This window comes from Ruditapes philippinarum, unplaced genomic scaffold (genome assembly GCF_026571515.1).
Source record: "Ruditapes philippinarum isolate M1 unplaced genomic scaffold, ASM2657151v2 ctg44_1_1_1_1, whole genome shotgun sequence".
Lineage (NCBI taxonomy): Eukaryota > Metazoa > Mollusca > Bivalvia > Venerida > Veneridae > Ruditapes > Ruditapes philippinarum.
The window spans coordinates 248,740-270,090 of record NW_026858399.1 but is presented as its reverse complement, the minus strand read 5'-3'; the positions used below and the strand labels follow the sequence as shown (position 1 = coordinate 270,090).

Sequence of the window (21,351 nt, the reverse complement as noted above, 5' to 3'; positions counted from 1 at the left end):
AGACCAATGCACCTGTGAAGTTTGAAGGTAAAGGGCCAATGAGTTGGGATATTGATCAGAAAGCGTTGGTACCTATAAGGTCAATGTGATCTTGACCTTTGACCCCTTAACGCCACATAATCCATTGACGTCATCTTCTGACCAAAAGCAATGCATCTGTAAAGCTTGAAGGTCAAGGGTTCATGGGTTGTCCAGTTATTGATAAATTTTGTTTGTTGGTTTGTTTGTTTCATTTTACGCCATTTCCAAACAGTATTCCAGTCATATAGGTGGGTAGTTTCCTAACCATCGTTCCTTGAGAGTAACACCAGTACTAGACAACCTTCCTCCGTGCTAAACTACCAAAGCATCTCCCGGGGATTGAACCCACGCCAGAGAGGTAACTGGATTAGAAGTCATCGACTCTAACCCCTCATAGAAAACCATTTTGAAATACAAGGTCAATGCCTTGACCTTTGTTCCCCTGACCCAAAAATCATTAGGGGTCATCTACTGGCCAAGACCAATGCACCTTCAAAAGTTCAGGGCCAAAAACCCATAGCTTGTCAAGTTATTGATAGGAAACCTTTTTATCCACAAGGTCAATGCAACCTTGATCTTTGACCCCTTGACCCCAAAATCAATAGGAATCATCTACTGGTCCAGTCCAATGCACCTACCAAGTTTGAGGGCCAACAGCCCATTGGTTATCTAGTTATTGATCGGAAACCGTTTTTTACCTACAAGGTAAATGTGACCTTGACCTTTGACTCCTTGACACCAAAATCAATAGGGGTCATCTGCTGGTCATGAACAATCATCAAACCAAGTATGAAGTTACTAGGCCTAAGCGTTCTTTAATTATTGATTGGAAACTGTATTTACTTACAAGGTCAATGTGACCTTGACCTCTGACCCCTTGACCCCAAAATCAATAGGGGTCATCTGCTGGTCAAGAACAATCATCATACAAAGTTTGAAGTTCCTAGGCCTAAGCTTTCTTTAGTTACAGATAAGAAACCTTTTTTACCTACAAGGTTAATGTGACCTTGACCTTTGTTCCCTTTATCACAAAATCAATAGGGGTCATCTGCTTGTCATGAACAACCATCATACCAAGTTTGATGTCTAGGCCTAAGCGTTTTCCAGTTATCACTCAAAAACCGTTTTTACCTACAAGGTCAATGTGACATTGACCTTTGACTCCTTGACCCAAAATCAATAGGGGTCATCTGCTGGTCATGAACAATCATCATACCAAGTTTGAAGTTCCTAGGCCTAAGCATTCTTTAATTATTGATCGGAAATTGTTTTTATCTATTAGGTCAATGTGACCTTGACCTTCCACCCCTTGACCCCAAAATCAATAGGGGTCATCTGCTGGTCATGTACACTCATGATACCAAGTTTGAAGTTCCTAGGCCTAAGCGTTCTTTAGTTATCACTCAGAAACCATTTGGTCAACGGACAGACCGACAGACAAATGCAAAGCAATATACCCCCACTTCTTTGGAGGGGGGCATAATTAAATTCTGCATCTGAAAGTTCCCATTTAGTCCAAATGTCATAGCTGTAGCTCTTAAAACAACAACAGCTGTCCAAAGAGCTCTTTTTCTTACTGTTGGATAGTAAACTGTACATTTTCTAAAATATGAGGGTGGTGATTGCCCTTAAACACTCACAAGAGGATATGATCTATAAAAACAAGATTGCATTTGTGAAAAATGCTATGCCACCGCATTAATACAACACTAAATAAAAGGAACAGATGTAGCTTTTTTTCTATACAATTGAACAGTGCCATAATGAAGGAGTGTCTAGTGAATATAAAAGCATTTCAAATGAAAGACAATGTGCACTTAACAGCTTGCTGTGGATAGTCAATGGTTGCTATGGGAAGTCAATGGTTGCTATGGAAATCACTGTTGTTATAAAAGTTAGGGGTTGCTATGGAAATCAATGGTTGCTATGAATAGACAATGGTTGAAATATTGGTTACTGGTTGCAAAGAAAGTGAATGATTGCCATGGAGATGCAATGGTTGCTGTGGCAAGTCACTGGTTGCTAAAGAGGTTTTTGGTTGCCATTTAATATCAATGGTTGCCATGTAAGTCACTGGTTGCTATGGGAAGTCACTGAATGCTATGGAAAGTCAAAGGTTGCTATGGGATTTCACTGACTGCTATGAAAAGTCATTGAATGCAATGAAACTCAGTGGTTGCTATGGAAAATCTCTGGTTGTTATGGAAAGTCAATGGTTGCTAGGGAAAGTCACATATTGTAATGGGAAGTCAATGGTTGCTATGGAAATCACTGTTGCTATAGAAAACTAAGGGGTTGCTATGGAAAACAATTGTTGCTATGGAAAGACAATGGTTGCAATTTCACTGACTGCTATGGAATTATTGCAATGGAGCTCAGTGGTTCATATGGAAAGTCCCTGGTTGCTATTGAAAGTCAACGGTTGCTATTGAAAGTCAATGGTTGCTATTGAAAGTCAATGGTTGCTATGCGAGTTAATGGTTACTATGGATATCAACTGGTTGTCATAAATAAGGAAAATCTATGTTTCTCCTGGATTGGGCTAATTTTGACTCAAGGGCTACAATTTGAATAATATTTGCTCAGGTCCACAAGACTATGTTTAACTAGAACTGGCACTGTCATGGCGTTAATACCCCCGCATACCACTTTGTCAGAATCAACAGTGGTCATTTAGAGCTCAAGGACAACCTCCCAGCCAAATCTGAGGGAAGTAAGCCAGTGCATTGCTAAGTTATGTATTCTACATGTTTTTAGTGGCAAAGATCAAAGTGACCTTTACCTTTGACCTACTGACCTCAAAACTGAAACTGCCACTGCATGACTTGAATACCCCCCCCCCCATTCATGCAGCTTTGCCTGGGGTGTTTTATGATGAATATATGAGAACATAATTATATGCTTCAAATGTGAAAATGTAAAACTCAATACACTGTGGACAGGCATTTTTAAGCATTTGAGCAGACGAGCTTATTGTAATTAGAACTGCCACTGTCATGGCGTTAATACCCTCGCATACCACCTTGTCAGAATTAACAGTAGTCATTTAGAGCTCAAGGACAACCTCCCAGCAAAATCTGAGAGAAGTAAGCCAGTGCTTTGCTAAGTTATGTATTCTACATGTTTTTAGTGGCAAAGATCAAAGTGACCTTTACCTTTGACCTACTGACCTCAAAACTGAAACTGCCACTGAATGACTTCAATTGCCCCGCAACCCCCACCATTCATGCAGCTTTGCCAAATCAATACACTGTGGACGGGCATTCTTAAGCATTTGAGCAGACAAGCTTATTGTAATAAAAGCCTCCGTGACCTTGACCTTTGACACAGTCACCTAAAAATCAATAGAGGTCATCTTATAGTCATAACCAACCTCAATACTAAATATGAAGACTGTTGACCAAAGCATTCTTCTGCGGGAAAGATTTTTGAACTAAAGGCATTGACTTCAAAATCTGTAGGGTCACTCAATGGTCATGATCAACCTCCATGCCAAATATGAAGACTGTGGATCAAATGATTCTAAGTTATTGGGCAGATAAGCTTTCTTAAGTCAAGGCCCTTCTGACCGTGACCATTAACCTGGTGATCTCAAAATCAATAGGGGTCATCTACTAATCATGACTAACCTCCATGCCAAATATGAAGATTGTGGGTCAAAGGAATCTTAAGTTATTGGGCGGACAAGCTTTTTGAAGTCAAGGCCACTGTGACCTTGACCTGGTCACCTTAAAATCAATAGGGGTCATCTACTAATCATGACTAACCTCAATGCCAAATATGAAGACTGTGGGTCAAAGGAATCAGAAGTTATTTGGCGGACAAGCTTTTTGAAGTCAAAGCCACTGTGACCTTGACCTTTGACCTTGTGACCTCATAATCAATAAGGGTCATCTACTAATCATAACTAACCTCCGTGCCAAATATGAATACTGTGGGCCAAATGAATCTTAAGTTATTGGACAGACAAGCTTTTTGAAGTCAAGGCCCCTGTATTTGTTTGTTTCATTTTACGCCTTTTCCCAACAGTATTTCAGTCATATAGGCGGGTAGTTTCCTAACCATCGTTCCTGGAGAGTTACACCAGTACTAGACTACCTTACTCCGCGCTAAACTACCAAAGCATCTCCCGGGGATCGAACCCACGCCAGAGAGGTAACTGGATTAGAAGTCATCGACTCTAACCCCTCGACCACGGAGGCGGTTTCAAGGCCCCTGTGACCTTGACCTTTGACCTGGTGACCTCCTAATCAATAGGGGTCATCTTCTAATCATGACTAACCTCCATGCCAAATGTGAAGACTGTGGGTCAAAGGAATCTTAAGTTATTGGGCGGACAAGCTTTTTGAAGTCAATGCCCCTGTGTTTGTTTCATTTTACGCCTTTTCCCAACATTATTTCAGTCATAAAGGCGGGTTGTTTCCTTATCATCGTTCCTGGAGAGTTACACCAGTACTAGACTACCTTCCTCCGCACTTAACTACCAAAGCATCTCCCGGGGATCGAACCCACGCCAGAGAGGTAACTGGATTAGAAGTCATCGACTCTAACCCCTCGACCATGGAGGCGGTTTCAAGGCCCCTGTGACCTTGACCTTTGACCTGGTGACCTCCTAATCAATAGGGGTCATCTACTAATCATGACTTATCTCTATGCCAAATATGAAGACTGTGGGTCAAAGGAATCTTAAGTTATTGGGAGGACAAGAAAAAACCGACGGACAGACAGACAGACAAGCTGATTCCAGTATACCCCCCTTACAACTTTGTTGTGCGGGGGTATAATAATAAATATCGTAAGGTTTTCAAGGATATATTAGAGGATTTATTAAAAAAAAGAAAAAAGCATGACCCCCGTGGCAGGACCAATTTTAACTGAAGGGCTATAATATAAACAAGCAAATTCGTTGAATTTATATCCCCCGCCGAGTACTGGTTATTACCAACACACAACTGAAGACATCAGGCTTCATTTATATATTTATCATGGCGTAAACAGTAATATTCTTTGTACATAATAAATATTCAGGGCAATAACAGAGCCTTAATTAACTCGGTGTTAAATAGTAATATCTGGACATGGCAATGAGATGTATATTGCCTTTTTGTACCTATGGTTCCCATAAAGTTTTGTTGAAATCAATACAGCAATTGCAAATAAATATTGCTCTATATGCATACTACATAACTAATCAAGGGCCATAACTCTGTAACGAAGGGTCTGGTCTGAACAAGGCAACAAATTATGCACATCTCATCTTGGTATTAATGGTTCCCATAAAGTTTAATTGAATTCCAGCCAGTAGTTGCAGAGAAGTAGCGTGGAAACAATTATTACTCTATATGCATACTGTATAACTAATCAAGGACCATAACTCTGAATTAGTGTCTGACCGGAACAAGGCGATGATATGCGCATCTCCTCTTGGTATTGAAAATTCCATAAAGTTTCCCCTATATGCATACTGCATAACTAATCATGGGCAATAACTATGAGTTAAAGTGTCTGAACTGAACAAAGCGACGATATGCACATCTCCTCTTGGTATTGAAGGTTCCCAGAAAGTTTCATTAACTTCCTGTCAGTAGTTGCAGAGAAGTAGCGCGGAAATGATTATTGTTCTATATGCATATCGATTAATAATCCAGGACCATAACTCTGAGTTAAAGGGTCTGACTGGAACAAGCCGACGATATGCGCATCTCCTCTTGATATTGATGATTCCCATAAAGTTTGCGTTGAATTCCAGCCAGTAGTTGCAGAGAAGTAGCGCGGAAACGATTATTGCTCTATATGCATACTGCATAACTAATCAAGGGCTATTACTTTGATTTAAGTGTCTGACCGGAACAAGGCAACGATATGCACATCTCCTGTTGGTATTGAAGGTTCCCATAAAGTTTCGTTGAATTCCAGCCAGTAGTTGCAGAGAAGTAGCGCGGAAAAAATTATTGTTCTATATGCATACTGTTTAATTAATCAAGGACCATAACTCTGAGTTAAAGTGTCTGACCGGAACAAGGCAATGATATGCCCATCTCCTCTTGGTATTGAAGGTTCCAATAAAATTTCGTTGAATTCCAGCCAGTAGTTGCAGAGAAGTAGCGCGGAAACGATTATTATTCTATATGCATACTGCATAACTTATCAAGGGCCATAACTCTGAGTTAAAGGGACTCCACTGAGGTTTTTTAACATGATGGGAGTGAAAATATTTTTTCCAGATAAATGTACCATTTGATGTTGGTTTAGACCACTAATCTTTGTGCAAAATTTCAGATCATTCGCGCACTTCGTTTTTCAAGAATAATTATTCAAATTGTAAAAAATGCCCCAAAATGAAAAGCGTTTAAACGCTTTTCTCTCAAATCGGGCTAAGAAAAGCATAAAAATACGATTTACAATCTATTTCAGGGTATATTTATTAATGATCTTTGCATATATTTCTGTTTAAAGTGCCCAAGCTCATTTATGTACGACATTCAAATGTTATGTTAGGCTTTTAAACCTCAGTGGAGTCCCTTAAAGTGTCTGACAGGAACAAGGCAAAGATATGCGCATCTCCTCTTGGTATTGAAGGTTCCAATAAAGTTTTGTTGAATTCGAGCCAGTAGTTGCAGGGAAGTAGGGCGAAACGATTTTTGCTCTTTTAATGCATACTGCATAACTAATCAAGGGCCATGACTCTGAGTTAAAGTGTCTGACCCGAAGAAGAAGACGATATGCCCATCTCCTCTTGGTATTAAAGGTTCCCATAAAGTTTCGTTGAAGTCCAGCCAGTAGTTGCAGAGAAGTAGCGCGGAAAGTTTTCTGCTCTATATGCATAATGTTTAACTAATCAAGGGCCATAACTCTGAGTTAAAAGGTCTGACTGGAACAAGCCGACGATATGCGCATCTCCTCTTGATATTGATGATTCCCATAAAGTTTCATTGAATTCCAGCCAGTAATTGCAGAGAACTAGCGTGGAAACGAAATACAGAAGGACAGACAGAAGTGCCACTTAAAAAGGGGCCATTTCTTTTGTTATTTTCTTTTGTTTAATAGAGGGTCATTGCCTCTTATTCTATTGATACAGAATGAATTCTATTGCTCTCTTTTGTTCTGTTTACAGTTAGATGGCCCCCTACTTCTCTTAAATAGCCCGGAGGGACGGACAACGCCAACACAATAATCCCCCTCCCGATTCCATCCACGGGGGATAACAATGAGGCAATTAGCCCCACAGGGCTTACCTAAGGACAGACTGTTATTTGTGAAAAGCAGTGAAAGCTAGTGTTTATTATAACAATTTGAAAGATTTTGGTCACTAGACCATACTTTATGCATAAAGTATTTTTAACTAGAAGGGTTTTTGTCACAAAAACTTATGTCTCCCAAAATTATGTATGATTCTGATCACTCCAGTAAATTTTGGTGGAAATCCCACCTGCAGTTTGACCTCTAATAGCCCGACAGGATTTTTCTATATTTAGCTCTGGCAGCCATTTTGTGCAGCAAGGCATACATGCTGGCAATATGCACAACTAGGGATGGTAATAATCACTCATGTGAAGTTTCATTGAAATCCCACAAGAAGCTTGACCTGTGAAAAGCATACAAGACTTTTCTATTGATAGCTCTGGTGGCCATTTTATGCAGCAAGGAGTACATGCCGTGCTATGCACAACTTGGGATGGTACTAAACATTGCTGTGCAGTTTTCATTGAACTGCCACCAGCAGACTGACTTGTGAAAGCTGGATAAGATTTTTCTATTTACAGCTCTGGCTGCCATTTGCACAACTAGGGATGGTACTGATAACTCTTTTAATGTTTAATTGAAATCCCACCAGTAGTTTGACCTGTGAAAGCCGGACAAGATTTTTTTTAGCTCTGTTGGCCTTTTTGTGCAACGAAGAGGGACGTGCCTGCGATGTGCACAACTAGGGATGGTACTGATCACTCCTGTAAAGTTTAGTTCAAATCCCACTAGTAGTTTTCCCTGTGAAGGCCAGACAATATTTTTATATTTTAAGCTCTGGTGGCCATTTTGTGCAGCGAAGCGGAACCTGTCAGTGATACTAGGAATGGACCACTGATCACTCCTGTAAAGTTTGGTTGAAATCACACCAGTAGTTTGACCTGTGAAGGCCTGACAGGATTTTTCTATTTTTAGCTTTGGGGCCATTTTGTGCAGTGAAGAGGAACATGCCAGTGATGTGCATAACAAAGGATGGTACTGATCACTCCTGTAAAGTTTGGTTGAAATCCCACCTGAAGTTTGACCTGTGAAGGCTGGACAAGCTTAATGCGGACGACGGAGAAAAGGACGGACAGACAGCGAAGACAAATACAATAATTATACTATATACATGGTCCTTATTTCATAGCTATACAGTATGACCTATACTGTGTTGGTGTGATGTAAAATTCAATCAAACAAACAAACAAACAAAATAGCTGTACATCAAAAACAAGGAAGAAGGTCACTAGGGTCAATATTTAGGTAATGTAATTTGATATCAAATTTTAGTTCTACACCTGAAATTGTGCACATAGTAAAAATGGAACCCCCATCCAAGCACATGCTGTGAAGGATGGGGGACATTATTGGAATTAGGCCAGAGGCCGAAGATATACAAGCATATCACTCCAGTGACCCATGACAAGTCGCTTTTTACAGGTAAAAAATTTACCTGTATCACATGACACTATTACTTTATAAATAAGTACCGATGCACTAATAACTCATAGCTTTAAAGCAGAATTTTATGTTGTCTTTTGTAACCACATATACATACATTTCGGTATCAGTATCACACTGAAGTAACCATGAATGCCTTTTAAATGGGAGGGTTAATTTACAATGGGTTTGGTGCTTGTTTATTTTCTTATCCCACTGATTTTTAAAATTGACATTAAAAGGGTATTTTAGCTCTCAGTTTACAAATACCTTCCAAAGATCTTGTTTATAAAATTTAGTCCTTGCTCTCTGTCCTTCTCTCCATGTTTTATATCTTGAATACAACACAAGCCAATAATTCAGTTCTACACCTGCACTATCAAAACCATTTTTACTGGCTTCTATAACCTAAAGAACAAGAGTTTGCATAATGTGTTAATGTTCACCTGTAAAGGATAAATATCAATAACCAATATTTATCAATAATTTAAGTTAACAAGCAATTATCATTTATCATTGTATTGCAAGCAATTCATAAGTCCCCTACCGATTAGAACCACAGCATCATTCTAAAGGGCCATTGGCCATTCACTTATGTCAATGAATGAATCATTTGAGTTCTTATAGTTTGTCTGAATCTAGTTATGTGTGAAGTTTCCCTGCCTAATAAGAAAATTATGTTTATACAACAGATTATCAACAGATCAAATTTTCTCAGGATGAATATGTACAAGTTACTATTCAACTTTTCTCTATTTAAGTAAATTTATTGGAAAAGTTCCAAGTTCTTTAAAGCTGCACGCCTCCAGATGAGCCAAAATATTTCAGGAAAATCAATATTGGGAAAATTTTGGCAGAAATATATAATGGTATTTAAAAAATCCCAGTATTTCCTAGTAGTTATCCTAGAAAATTCCAGAATGTTAAAGCCAGTCTTGGCTATTCTAGTATGTCCTAGGAATTACCAGTTACTGAGAACTAGGCATTTCTTATAATTTTCTCACAATTCATCAATTTCTAAGCAGTAATAGGAATTGTAATTCATTTTCTAAGATTTCTAAGACTTAAGATTTTGCAAAATTCCTAGTCTTTAGGAATTACTTGGAATTTATCTTGTGGAACAAAATCATTAACATCTGTGGTAAATTCCTTGAATCTTACATAAATTCCTAAAGACTAGGAATTTTCTTTGTTGAAAATACTTTAAAAAGTAAACAAAGAAATAAATGATCTGTGCATGTCCTGGGATGGACAAATATACATTTTATTTGGATTTTAAAGGCGTTTTTAGCTCATCAGCCCAAGTGTCTGTGCTTTTAGTAATTTTTTTCTATCATAAGTAAATTAGTAATATAAGCGAAGTTAAAGACCTGGGCAGATTATCACAGGCACAAAACATTTTTTGCTCAGTCTTTTTATTGCTTGATCAAAACCATGGAAAATCAATCAGTCACTTCTGTAATAAAATTCTCTTTTTTTTTTTACTGAAACCAACTCATCTATCTACTGCAGTATTGCTTTTTAAATATAACAAGAGGGCCATGATGGCCCTGAGGTCGCTCACCTGTATATAGCCCCCCCCCCACCCCCGGGCCAATTTTTACCCAAGGGCTTTTATTTGTTTATTTGAACAGACTTGGAAGACACCCATAAGAAGATGTTTCATGCTAAACATCTAAGTTCTAGCTCATTGGGTTTTTTAAAAGAAGATTTTTAAAGTTTTTACTATACACATATAGTTAAAAACAATGGCACCCCTGGGGCAGGGCCAGTTTTGACCCCCGGACTTTTATTTGAACAAACTTTGTAAATATTTACTTAAAGATATTTCATGCTTAATATCTAAACTCTAGCTATTTGGGTTTTTTCAAAGAAGATTTTTAAGTTTTTGCTATACACATATAAGGAAAATCAATGACCCCCCCCCCCCCCTGGGCGGGGCCAGTTTTGACCCTAGGGCTTTTATTTGAACATACTTGGTAGACACCCATTAGAAGATGTTTCATGCTAAATATCTTAGCTCTAGCTCTTTGAGTTCTTTAAAAGAAGATTTTTTAAGTTTTTACTATATGCATATAGGGAAAATCAATGACCTCCCGGGGCGGGCCAATTTTGACCCCAGGGCTTTTATTTGAACAAACTTGGTAGACACTCATTAGAAGATGTTTCATGCTAAATATCTTAGCTCTAGCTCTTTGGGTTCTTTAAAAGAAGATTTTTTAAGTTTTTACTATATGCATATAGGGAAAATCTATGACCCCCTGGGGCGGGGTCAATTTTGACCCCAGGGCTTTTATTTGAACAAACTTGGTAGACATTCACTAGAAGACATTTCATGCCAAATATCTAAGCTCTAGCTCTTATGGTTCTTTAAAAGAAGATTTTTTAAGTTTTTACTATATGCATATAGGGAAAATCAATGACCCCCCGGGGCGGGGCCAATTTTGACCCCAGGGCTTTAATTTGAACAAACTTGGTAGACACTCACTAGAAGATGTTTCATGCTTAATATCTTAGCTCTAGCTCTTTGGGTTCTTTAAAAGAAGATTTTTTAAGTTTTTACTATATGCATATAGGGAAAATCAATGACCCCCTGGGGCGGAGCCAATTTTGACCCCAGGGCTTTTATTTGAACAAACTTGGTAGACACTCACTAGAAAATGTTTCATGCCAAATATCTAAGCTCTAGCTCTTACGGTTCTTTAAAAGAAGATTTTTTAAGTTTTTACTATATGCATATAGGGAAAATCAATGACCCCCCCGGGGCGGGGCCAATTTTGACCCCAGGGCTTTTATTTGAACAAACTTGGTAGACACTCACTAGAAGATGTTTCATGCCAAATATCTTAGCTCTAGCTCTTTGGGTTCAAAAGAAGATTTTTTAAGTTTTTACTATATGCATATAGGGAAAATCGATGACCCCCTGGGGCGGGGCCAATTTTGACCCCAGGGCTTTTATTTGAACAAACTTGGTAGACACTCACTAGAAGATGTTTCATGCCAAATATCTAAGCTCTAGCTCTTAGGGTTGTTTAAAAGAAGATATTTAAAGATTTTTCTTTCGGTTGCCATGGCAACCAGAGTTCTGCATGGAATTAAATTCTTTGAACAATTTTTAAAGGTGACCACCAAAGGAACATTCCTGTGAAACTTGGATGAAATTGGCTCAGTGGTTTATGAGGAGAAGTCATTTAAAGCAAAAGTTTACGGACGGACGAGGGACGGACGGACGACGGACGGACGCCGGACGAAAAGCGATCACAAAAGCTCACCCTGTCACTTTGTGACAGGTGAGCTAAAAACAAACATCTAAAAGGAAGCGTGGCAGATCATGTTTACTTCAGACATGTAATCACATAATCTAAACAAAGTCATGTATAATCTAAACAGTCAATTTAAAAACACATGTATTTCTAACGGAAATTAACGATAATAACTTACTCTTTACTTAACCAGCGAACATTAACGATTATTCTCGACTATTGTCAGTATATTCGCTGAAGACGATGAATATAGCTTATGCATAATTACATGACGTATTACGCAAAACGTACCAGATATATACGTGTACTGATGGACATTTTTTTTTGAAAATTAATACTGAAACTAGCTTTGTTTGAAATTCAAACGCCCGTTTGCCTCCAGGCAAGCCTGAACGATATAATCGAAAATGTTCAGTCATTTTATTGACAGCACAAAAAAAACAAGATTGCATTTGTGAAAAATGCTAAGCCAACCCATTAACAGAATCTTTTTTGTTTCTATACAATTGAAGTCTGCCATAATGCATAGATCAATGACCTATCTAATTCTTATTATCAGATTAGTGGTTAAATCTTTTGTTATTCAAATAAAAGATCAGAGTAGGAATCTATCAATGCAGTTGAGTCTAGTGAATTTGGTGGTAAAGGTCATATTTCACATGGCCAAAATTCCATGACTGTACATCAGAGGACAACACAGTAAGACACTTTGTCAAAATCTAGACCAGCTGATATCAAAGTTCACTTTACATCTTAATCTGTGCACATGGTTCAAATTTCATAGCTGCACATCAAAGCACAAGAAAGTACATGTAGGTCACATCATCAAAATCTAGGTCACCTGATATCAAAGTTAATTTTACAACTAAAACTGTGCACATAATCCAAATTCCATGGCTGTACATCAAAGGACAAGAAAGTAGGTCACTGTCCCCTTGGGCAAGGCAAAATTTTGACCCAAGGGTTTAAATTCAAATAATCTTGATACAGGTTCACCAAACAACATTTCATGTCAAATATCTAAGCTGTAGCTTTCTCCAATTCAGAAAACATTTGTTTTAGTTTCTGTTTTTACTATATGTACATAATGAAAATCAATGCCCCTCGGGCAGGGCCAATTTTGACACCAGGGGCACCTTTGGTAGAGGACCTATGGCTGATATTATAAAGCAAACATCAAAGCTCTAAGCCTTGTACCTTCAGACAATAAGATTTTTAATTTTTTACTATATGTACATAGTGACTGAACATCAATGACCCCCGGGGCGGGGCCAATTTTGACCCCAGGGCTATAATTTAAACAATCTTGCTAGAGGTTCACTACACAATGTTTCATGCAAAATATCTAACCTGTAGCATTTGTCAATTTAGAGAAGATGATTTTTTAAAGTTTTCACTACATACATATAAGGAAAACCTATGGCCCCGGAGCGGGGCTAATTTTGACACTAGAGGCAAAATTTGAACAACTTTGGTAGAGTTCCTATAGATGATATCATATACCAAATATCAAAGCTCTTAGCCTTGTACCTTCAGACAATAAGATTTTTAATTTTTTTACTATATGTACATAGTGAAAATCAATGACCCCGGGGCAGGGCCAATTTTGACCGCAGGGCTTTAATTTGAACAATCTTGGTAGAGGTTCACTACACAATGTATCATGCAAAATATCTAACCTCCAGCATTTGTCAATTTAGAGAAGATGATTTTTTAAAAGTTTTTACTATATACATATAAGGAAAACCTATGGCCCCCGGGGCGGGGCTAATTTTGATACTAGAGGCAAAATTTGAACAACTTTGGTAGAGGACCTATAGATGATAATTATCATATACCAAATATCAAATCTTTAAGACAAGAAGGTATTTTAAGTTTTTACTATATGTACATAATGTAAACAAGGGTGCCATAGTCACAAAATACGCCCGTTTACGAAAAAGCTCTAGATGGAGATGGGGGCATTATGGATAAGTGTTATCTAGCAAGCAAGTTTTTATTCTTGGCACTGTGTTGTTAAATGAACCTTAAAACAAATCAATAGGGAAGATATGCACAGAATGTGTGACCTTGACCTTGGTCGCAGGGACCTGAATTTTATGCACGGCACTCAGCCTCACAATGATGAACATTTGTGCCAAATTATATTGAAATCCCTCTATGCATGTAGAAGTTTTGCTCCAGACAAGTGTTTTTCTATGAGCTCTAACTGTGACCTTCACCTTTGACCTAGAGACTTGGTTTATGTGCATGCAGGGCACTACGTCTCATGGTGGTGAACAATTCTATAAAAGTAACATTAAAATTCCTCCATGCATGTAGAAATATGCTCCGGACAACATCTGGATATTTAATCATCTCCAGTGACCTTGACCTTGCAAATATTAACCTAAATTAAATGTGTAACACCTGTAGTCATGATAGTTACCATTTGTGCTACAATCCATCAATAAATGATGACTAAATGGTCCCTATAACCATCTTCAAATTTTTATCTGAACTTTGACCTCTATGTGTAACCTTGACTTTGGTCGCAGGGATCTGAATTTTGCATGCGACACTCAGCCTCACAATGGTGAACATTTGTGCCAAGTTATATTGAAAACCCCCTATGAATGTAGAAGTTTTGCTCCGGACAAGCGTTTTTCAGTGAGCTCTAAGTGTGACCTTGACCTTTGACCTGGAGACCTGGATCATGCATGGAGCAATACATATCATGGTGGTGAACATTTCCATAAAGTATTATAAAAATTCTTCCATACATGTAGGAGATATGCTTCAGACAAAATCTGGATATTTCACCATCTTTAGTGACCTTGACCTTGCATATATTGACCTAAAGTACATGTGTCACATCCGTAGTCATTATAATGACCATTTGTGTTACATTCCCTCAATAAATGATGATTAAATCGTCCCTATACACATCTTCATATTTTTATCTTTTTTTAAACGGGCGTATAAAAAGTACATGTAATTTAATAACTAAAAAATTCTGATTTAAGATTTTATTCTAGGGAAATACATTTCATTACAATTCTTAATCTTTGAATGAGCTGAACTGATATTTACTTGAAAATCAAAATATAATTAAATATCTATGAGAAAGTATTTACATTTGATAAGGTAATTACTGTATGATCTTTATGAACAAATACCAAGTCTACAGAACACCATAGTTATCACAGTTAAGAATCTTGACCAATGAATGAAACATGTGTAAATAAATGTTACATTCTTTAGAACATACTCAAGTCCAAGAAAGAGGATTATTTCATGCCCTTTGATTAAATTCTATTTTTTAGAATTGAAAGTGAAAATAGATCAAGGGGAGTAATTGTGTAAGTCATTTATGAACAAAGTAATAACTTTGTTGTCTCCCTTTGATTAAATTCTATTTACAAAATCTGGATATTTCATCATCTTTAGTGACCTTGACCTTGTATATATTGACCTAAATTATATGAATCACAGCCATAGTCCTCATAATGACCATTTGTGTTACAATCCCTCAATAAATGATGACTAAATGGTCCATATACACATCTTCATATTTTTATCTGAACTTTGACCTCTATGTGTGACCTTGACCTTGACCAAAGGACCTGAATCTTGCACGCGACACTCCGCCTCACAATGGTGAACATTTGTGCCAAGTAATATTGAAATCCTTCTATACATGTGGAAGTTTTGCTCCGGACAAGCATTTTTCAATGAGCTCTAAGTGTGACCTTGACCTTTGACCTAGAGACCTGGTTCATGTGCGCGACACTGCTCCTCATAGTGGTGAACATTTATATGAAGTTTCATTAAAATCCCTCCATACATGTAGGAGATATGCTCCGGACAAAATTGGACGCCGCCCGCCCCGCCCGCCCGCCAGGGGCGTTCCCATAATACGTCCCGTTTTTCAAACGGACGTATAAAAACAAAGACCCTCGGGGCGGAGCCAATTTTGACCCCAATTTGAACAATCTCGGTAAAAATCTATCAGACATTGCCTTATGCAAAATATCTATGCTCTAGGCCTTGTGTGTCTTTACAAGAAGATTTTTTAAATTTATTCTTATAATTCCTTTTGGTTGCCATGGCAACCAGATTTCTGCATGGAATGAAATTCTTTGAACAACTTTGGTAGCCCTTCACCCAAGGATCAATCCTGCCAAGTTTGGTTGAAATTGGACTAGTGGTTTTTCACAAGAAGACTTTTTAAGTTCACTATATAATATATAGAACACACAAACACACACACAGTTGTATCGTTATATGCCACCGCACCGCAGATGCTGCGGTGGCATAAAAACTGGAATTACACGGAATTAAGTTCTGGCTTCCATTAACTTTATATGTCCCTTTCATTTTGACGAACAGGTCTAGCAGTACTATAAAACCTGTTCGCTGAAGTCACTTTAGCTACACAGAATTATGCGAATCAAGCACATGTTAGTGACATGGTACACTGATTTTATTGCCCGCGCAATATTCGAAGATGGCAGACACTGCGTCTTACAGTTGTATCAACTGATGATAAGGGGCGTCCGTGGCCGAGTGGTTAAGGTCGTTGACTTCAAACCACTTGCCCCTCACCGCTGTGGGTTCGAATCCCGACAGGGACTTTGGATTCTTTCATGTGAGGAAGCTATCCAGCTAGCTTACGGAACGTCGGTGGTTCTACTCAGGTGCCCGTTCGTGCCTGAAATAATGCACGGAAGGGCACCTGAGGTCTTCCTCCACCAGTAAAAAGCTAGAACGTCGCGATATGACCTATACTGTGTCGATGTGACGTAAAACCCAAAACAAAACAAAACAAAACAAAAACTGATGATAATTATTGTCTTCCAAATAAAGACATAATGTCAAATATTTTATCTACCTGCTATCATTTATTTTTCTTTGTCGTTGAACAGGAATGATATATTGAATCGAAAACAAAACACTGTTGTAGATTGAAAATGGCTCTTCTTCCCTGAATGAAAATTTTTAGCTTATGCCAACTAAAAGATAACCTAAATTAGTTTTTGAAAAATGCATGGTAGCAAGTCCGTTTTACCCCCCAGACAATGGGATGTACTATTCTCCGGTCTCCTATCGGTAATTCCCGGTCTCTCCCGGTTTATTTTGACCGGGATTTACTAGAGGCCGGCGAATAGTATCACACGTTTATTGTTAGTCTCTCCTGGTTTTGGAGTAGATATTTTATTTGAAATCGTAACAAATAAATAAGTTTTTTTTCCAAAATTGAATGTTTGTCACTTAGTTTGGTTACAATTATAAATTAACACAGATCATCACTCAAGTTTATTAATTTATTATTATACAAAAACTTTCAATTCCAACTTTCAATTCCAAAAATAACAAAAGCACTTTTCATTTTATTTATGTCTGATAAAAACAATAAATACATACAACAATTGAATAAGAAGGTACATTTTTATGGTATTAATATGACACAATCAACTTTGAAATATTTTATTTTATTTGTTATTCGCGTAGAGTAAAGAGATTCTAAGTTACAAATTGGATTTTATGAATTATTTTCCTGTAAAGTTTCATCATCCTAGGTCAAATACATGTACTTTTTGAGTTACGTGAAACACAAGTTGACAATTGCAAATTTTTACTAAGTCAAGGGCAATTACTCTACAAATGCTGAATAAATCAACACGCAAACACCCAGGTGCTCAACTACACATGCTGAACATATTCCTATAAAGTTTTATGACTCTAGGTCAAATACTTTTGAGCTACATGCGACTCAAAAGAGAAAGGAATGACAGATGGATGGTGTCAAAAGATCAAAGCAAACTCAAGTAATTATGTGAAAACTGAATTTCTTTTTTTAAGCCACAGTGACCTTAACCTTGTCCACAGACACCTGGGTAGCAATCCCAAGTTGCGTCTTGATAAAAGCTACAACATACTAAATTTGGTGTCAATAGGTCTAAGCAAACTCAAGTTATTATGCGGAAGTTTGAATTTCAATTTTTAGTAACATTGACTTTGATCACAGATTTCTGGGTAGCAATCCCAAGATGTGCCCTGATATAAGCTACCCGCGCACCAAATCTGCTGTCAATAGGTCACAACTAAATCAAGTAGTTGAGCAGAAACTGAATTTCTTTTTTTTAGCAATAAGATATTGACCTTAATCATAGTCACCTGCGTAGTTATCCCCAGTAGCATCTTGATATAAGCTACTCATAAACCCAGTTTGGTGTCAATAGGCCAAAGCAAACAAGTTACTGAGCTGAAACTGAATATCTACTTTTAAATAAAAGTGACCTTGATCATAGACACCTGGGTAGCAATCCCAAGCTGCCTCTTGATATAAGCTACCCACACACCAAGTTTGGTGTCAATAGGCTAAATTTCTATTTTTAGTAACAGTGACCTTGACCTTGATCACAGACACATTTATAGCATTTTCAAATAGCGTCTTGATATCAGCTACCAACACACCAAGTTTGGTGTCAATAGGTCAAAGCAAACTGAAGTGATTATGTGAAAACTGAATTTCTATTTTTAGTAATGGTAGCATTGACCTAAATCACAGATATCTAGATAGCAATTATCCTATGCTGCCTCTTGATATAAGCTACCAATACAACAAGCTGGGTGTCAATAGGCCAAAGCAAACTCAAGTTATTAAGCAGAAATTGAACTTCTATTTTAAGCCACATTGACCTTGACATCAGACACCTAGGTAGCAACCACAAGCTGCCTCTTAATATAAGCTACCCATATACAATAGGCCAAAGCAAACTCAAGTTACTGAGCTGAAACAGAATTTCTATTTTAAGTAACAGTTACCTTGACCACTGACACCTAGGTAGCAATTACAAGATGCCTCTTGATGTAAGCTACTTAGACACTAAGTTTGGTGTCAATAGGCCAAAAAAAACTTAAGTTATTGAGCTGAAAAGGATTTTCTATTTTAAGTAACAGTGACCTTGACCTTGATCAAGGACACCTGGGTAGCAATCTTAAGCTGCCTTTTGGTATTAGCTACCCATACACTAAGTTAAGTGTTTGTTTGTCTCTTTGTTTGGGTTTACGTGATGCCGACACAGAATACATCATATGGCGACCTTCCAGCTTTACTGGTGGAGGAAAACCTCAGGTGCCCTTCCATGCAATGTTTCAGGTACGAATGGGGAGTAGAACCACCAACATTCCGTAAGCTAGCTGGATAGCTTCCTCACATGAAAGAATCCAATGTCCCTGTCGGGATTGGAACCCACAGAGTCCCAGTGGTTTAAAGTCAATGACCTTAACCACTCGGCCACAGATGCCAAGTTTTGTGTCAATAGGCCAAAGCAAACTCAAGTTATTGAGCAGAAACTCCATTTTTATTTTAGTAACAGTGACCTTGACCTTGGTCACAGACACCTGGGTAGTAACGCCAAGCTGCCTCTTGATGTAAGCAACATACACACTAAGTGTCACAAGTAGAGATGTCTTAGGGAGCATGGTGTCAAGGGGTTGGGCTGTCAAGGGATTGGGTACTCATAAAGTCCAAGACTCACTCCAGGTCAAATACTTTTTCAGCTATGCACAACACAAATTTTTAGTAAGTCAAGGGCAATAACTCTGACAAGACAGAATAAATCCACAAGCAAAACCCTAGGTGAACAACTTCACATGCTGAGCAACATTCCTGTACAGTTTCATGACCCTAGGTCAAATACTTTTTGAGCTACGTGGGACACAAGTAGAAAATCACAAATTTTTACTAAGTCAAGGGCAATAACTGTACAAATACTGAATAAATTCACAAGCAAACACCCAGGTGCACAACTAACAACTACACATGCTAACCAATATTCCTTTTAAGTTTCATGACTCTAGGTCAAACAATTTTTGATAATTTTTGAGCTAAGTGCAAATCATCAACATGAGAACGGACAGACGCATAAGTGTAAATCTACCCCCACCCCAATAAAAAGAAATATTTGGGTTAAAAAAATATTTATCTACCCTACCAAAACTGGCATCAGTCGCAAGAGTGGAAACTAAGATAACTTTAAGGCTGGCCTTATTGTCTTCAGTGTTCAAATAAACTCTTCTTAATCCAATGAATCATAATATCACATATATAATATAACATTGTTTTGTATACTCACAATTCTGCCATCACCACTACCAATATCCAACAAGTTCCCTTTTCTCCCTTTTAAAGCTCTCATAACATTGCTAACTTGGCTAGTTGTAGCCGGTACAAATGGTAAACATACACGTCTAAATGCTGGTGCAACAAAAGGTATAGTTAATGAATAAACTCCAACAACAATAGTTCCTGATACTCCTGCTACAACAATACTCTGTGTTGTCCATGGGCGTTTTGCTCTTACAGGTTCTGACCGAAAAAGAAAAAAAGGTAATCCTAAGACACAAAGAAAATACCACATATCTGGTCTAAAATACCTCAGATCAGGTTTTTTCATGAGTATCTAATTTTAATACAAGAGCGATCAGTGATCACATGTGTCGCCTCATGATGGTCAATTTCGTGTTCGGACAAGTTTTGTGACAGACGGACAGACAGATGGACAGTGCACAACTAGACTTGGTACTGATCATTCCTGTAAAGTTTGGATGAAATTGCACCAGTAGTTTATGAGGAGTAGCACAAGTAGGACAAGCTTTTGTGTATCTGGCAACACACAGAAAAAAACACCTTTTTATCAAAGGGCCATAACTCGGCCAAAATCATTCAACCGGAAAACCCGTGCAATATGCGCAAGGACTTGAGCTACAGATCAATCCTGTAAAGTTTCATTGAAATTGCATTAGTGGTATAAGAGTAGTCCGGACAAACTTTAAAAATGAAAATTATGAAAGGGCCATAACTCTGACAAAAATCATTGAACCGGAAAATTCTGACAATATGCACAACTAGACTTGACTGATCAATCCTGTAAAGTTTGGATGAAATTGCACCAGTAGTTTATGAGGAGTAGTCCGGACAAGCTTTTGTGTATCTGGCAACACACAGAAAAAACACCTTTTTTATGAAAGGGCCATAACTCGGCCAAAAATCATTCAACCGAAAAACCCGTGCAATATGCGCAAGGACTTGAGCTACAGATCAATCCTGTAAAGTTTCATTGAAATTGCGTTAGTGGTATAAGAGAAGTAGTCCGGACAAACTCTAAAAATAAAAATTATTAAAGGGCCATAACCCTGACAAAAATCATTGAACCGGAAAATGCTGACAATATGCACAACTAGACTTGGTACTGATCATTCCTGTAAAGTTTGGATGAAATTGCACAAGTAGTTTATGAGGAGTAGTCCGGACAAGTTTTGTGACGGACAGACAGACGGACGGACAGACGACGGAGAAGTGATCCCTATATGTCGCCACTACTCCGTAGAGGGGACAAAAAAAATAATAATAACA

The 21,351-nt window shown here is 38.0% G+C and overlaps 1 protein-coding gene across 3 annotated transcripts in view; it reads right to left on the bottom strand.

The window, feature by feature from the left end:
• The window catches only part of LOC132753073 (ATP synthase subunit C lysine N-methyltransferase-like), a 57,572-nt gene that overhangs the window by 14,537 nt on the left and 21,684 nt on the right, over window positions 1-21,351 (bottom strand). For 2 of the 3 annotated variants that reach the window (XM_060743483.1, XM_060743484.1), the window contains exons 2-3: window positions 20,072-20,304; window positions 8,956-9,093 (exon numbers count right to left, since the gene is read on the bottom strand). In XM_060743483.1, coding sequence (XP_060599466.1) covers window positions 8,956-9,093; window positions 20,072-20,304 — 371 coding nt within the window. The remainder of the gene's footprint in view (window positions 1-8,955; window positions 9,094-20,071; window positions 20,305-21,351) is intronic. The other variant, XM_060743485.1, reaches the window with a different exon arrangement.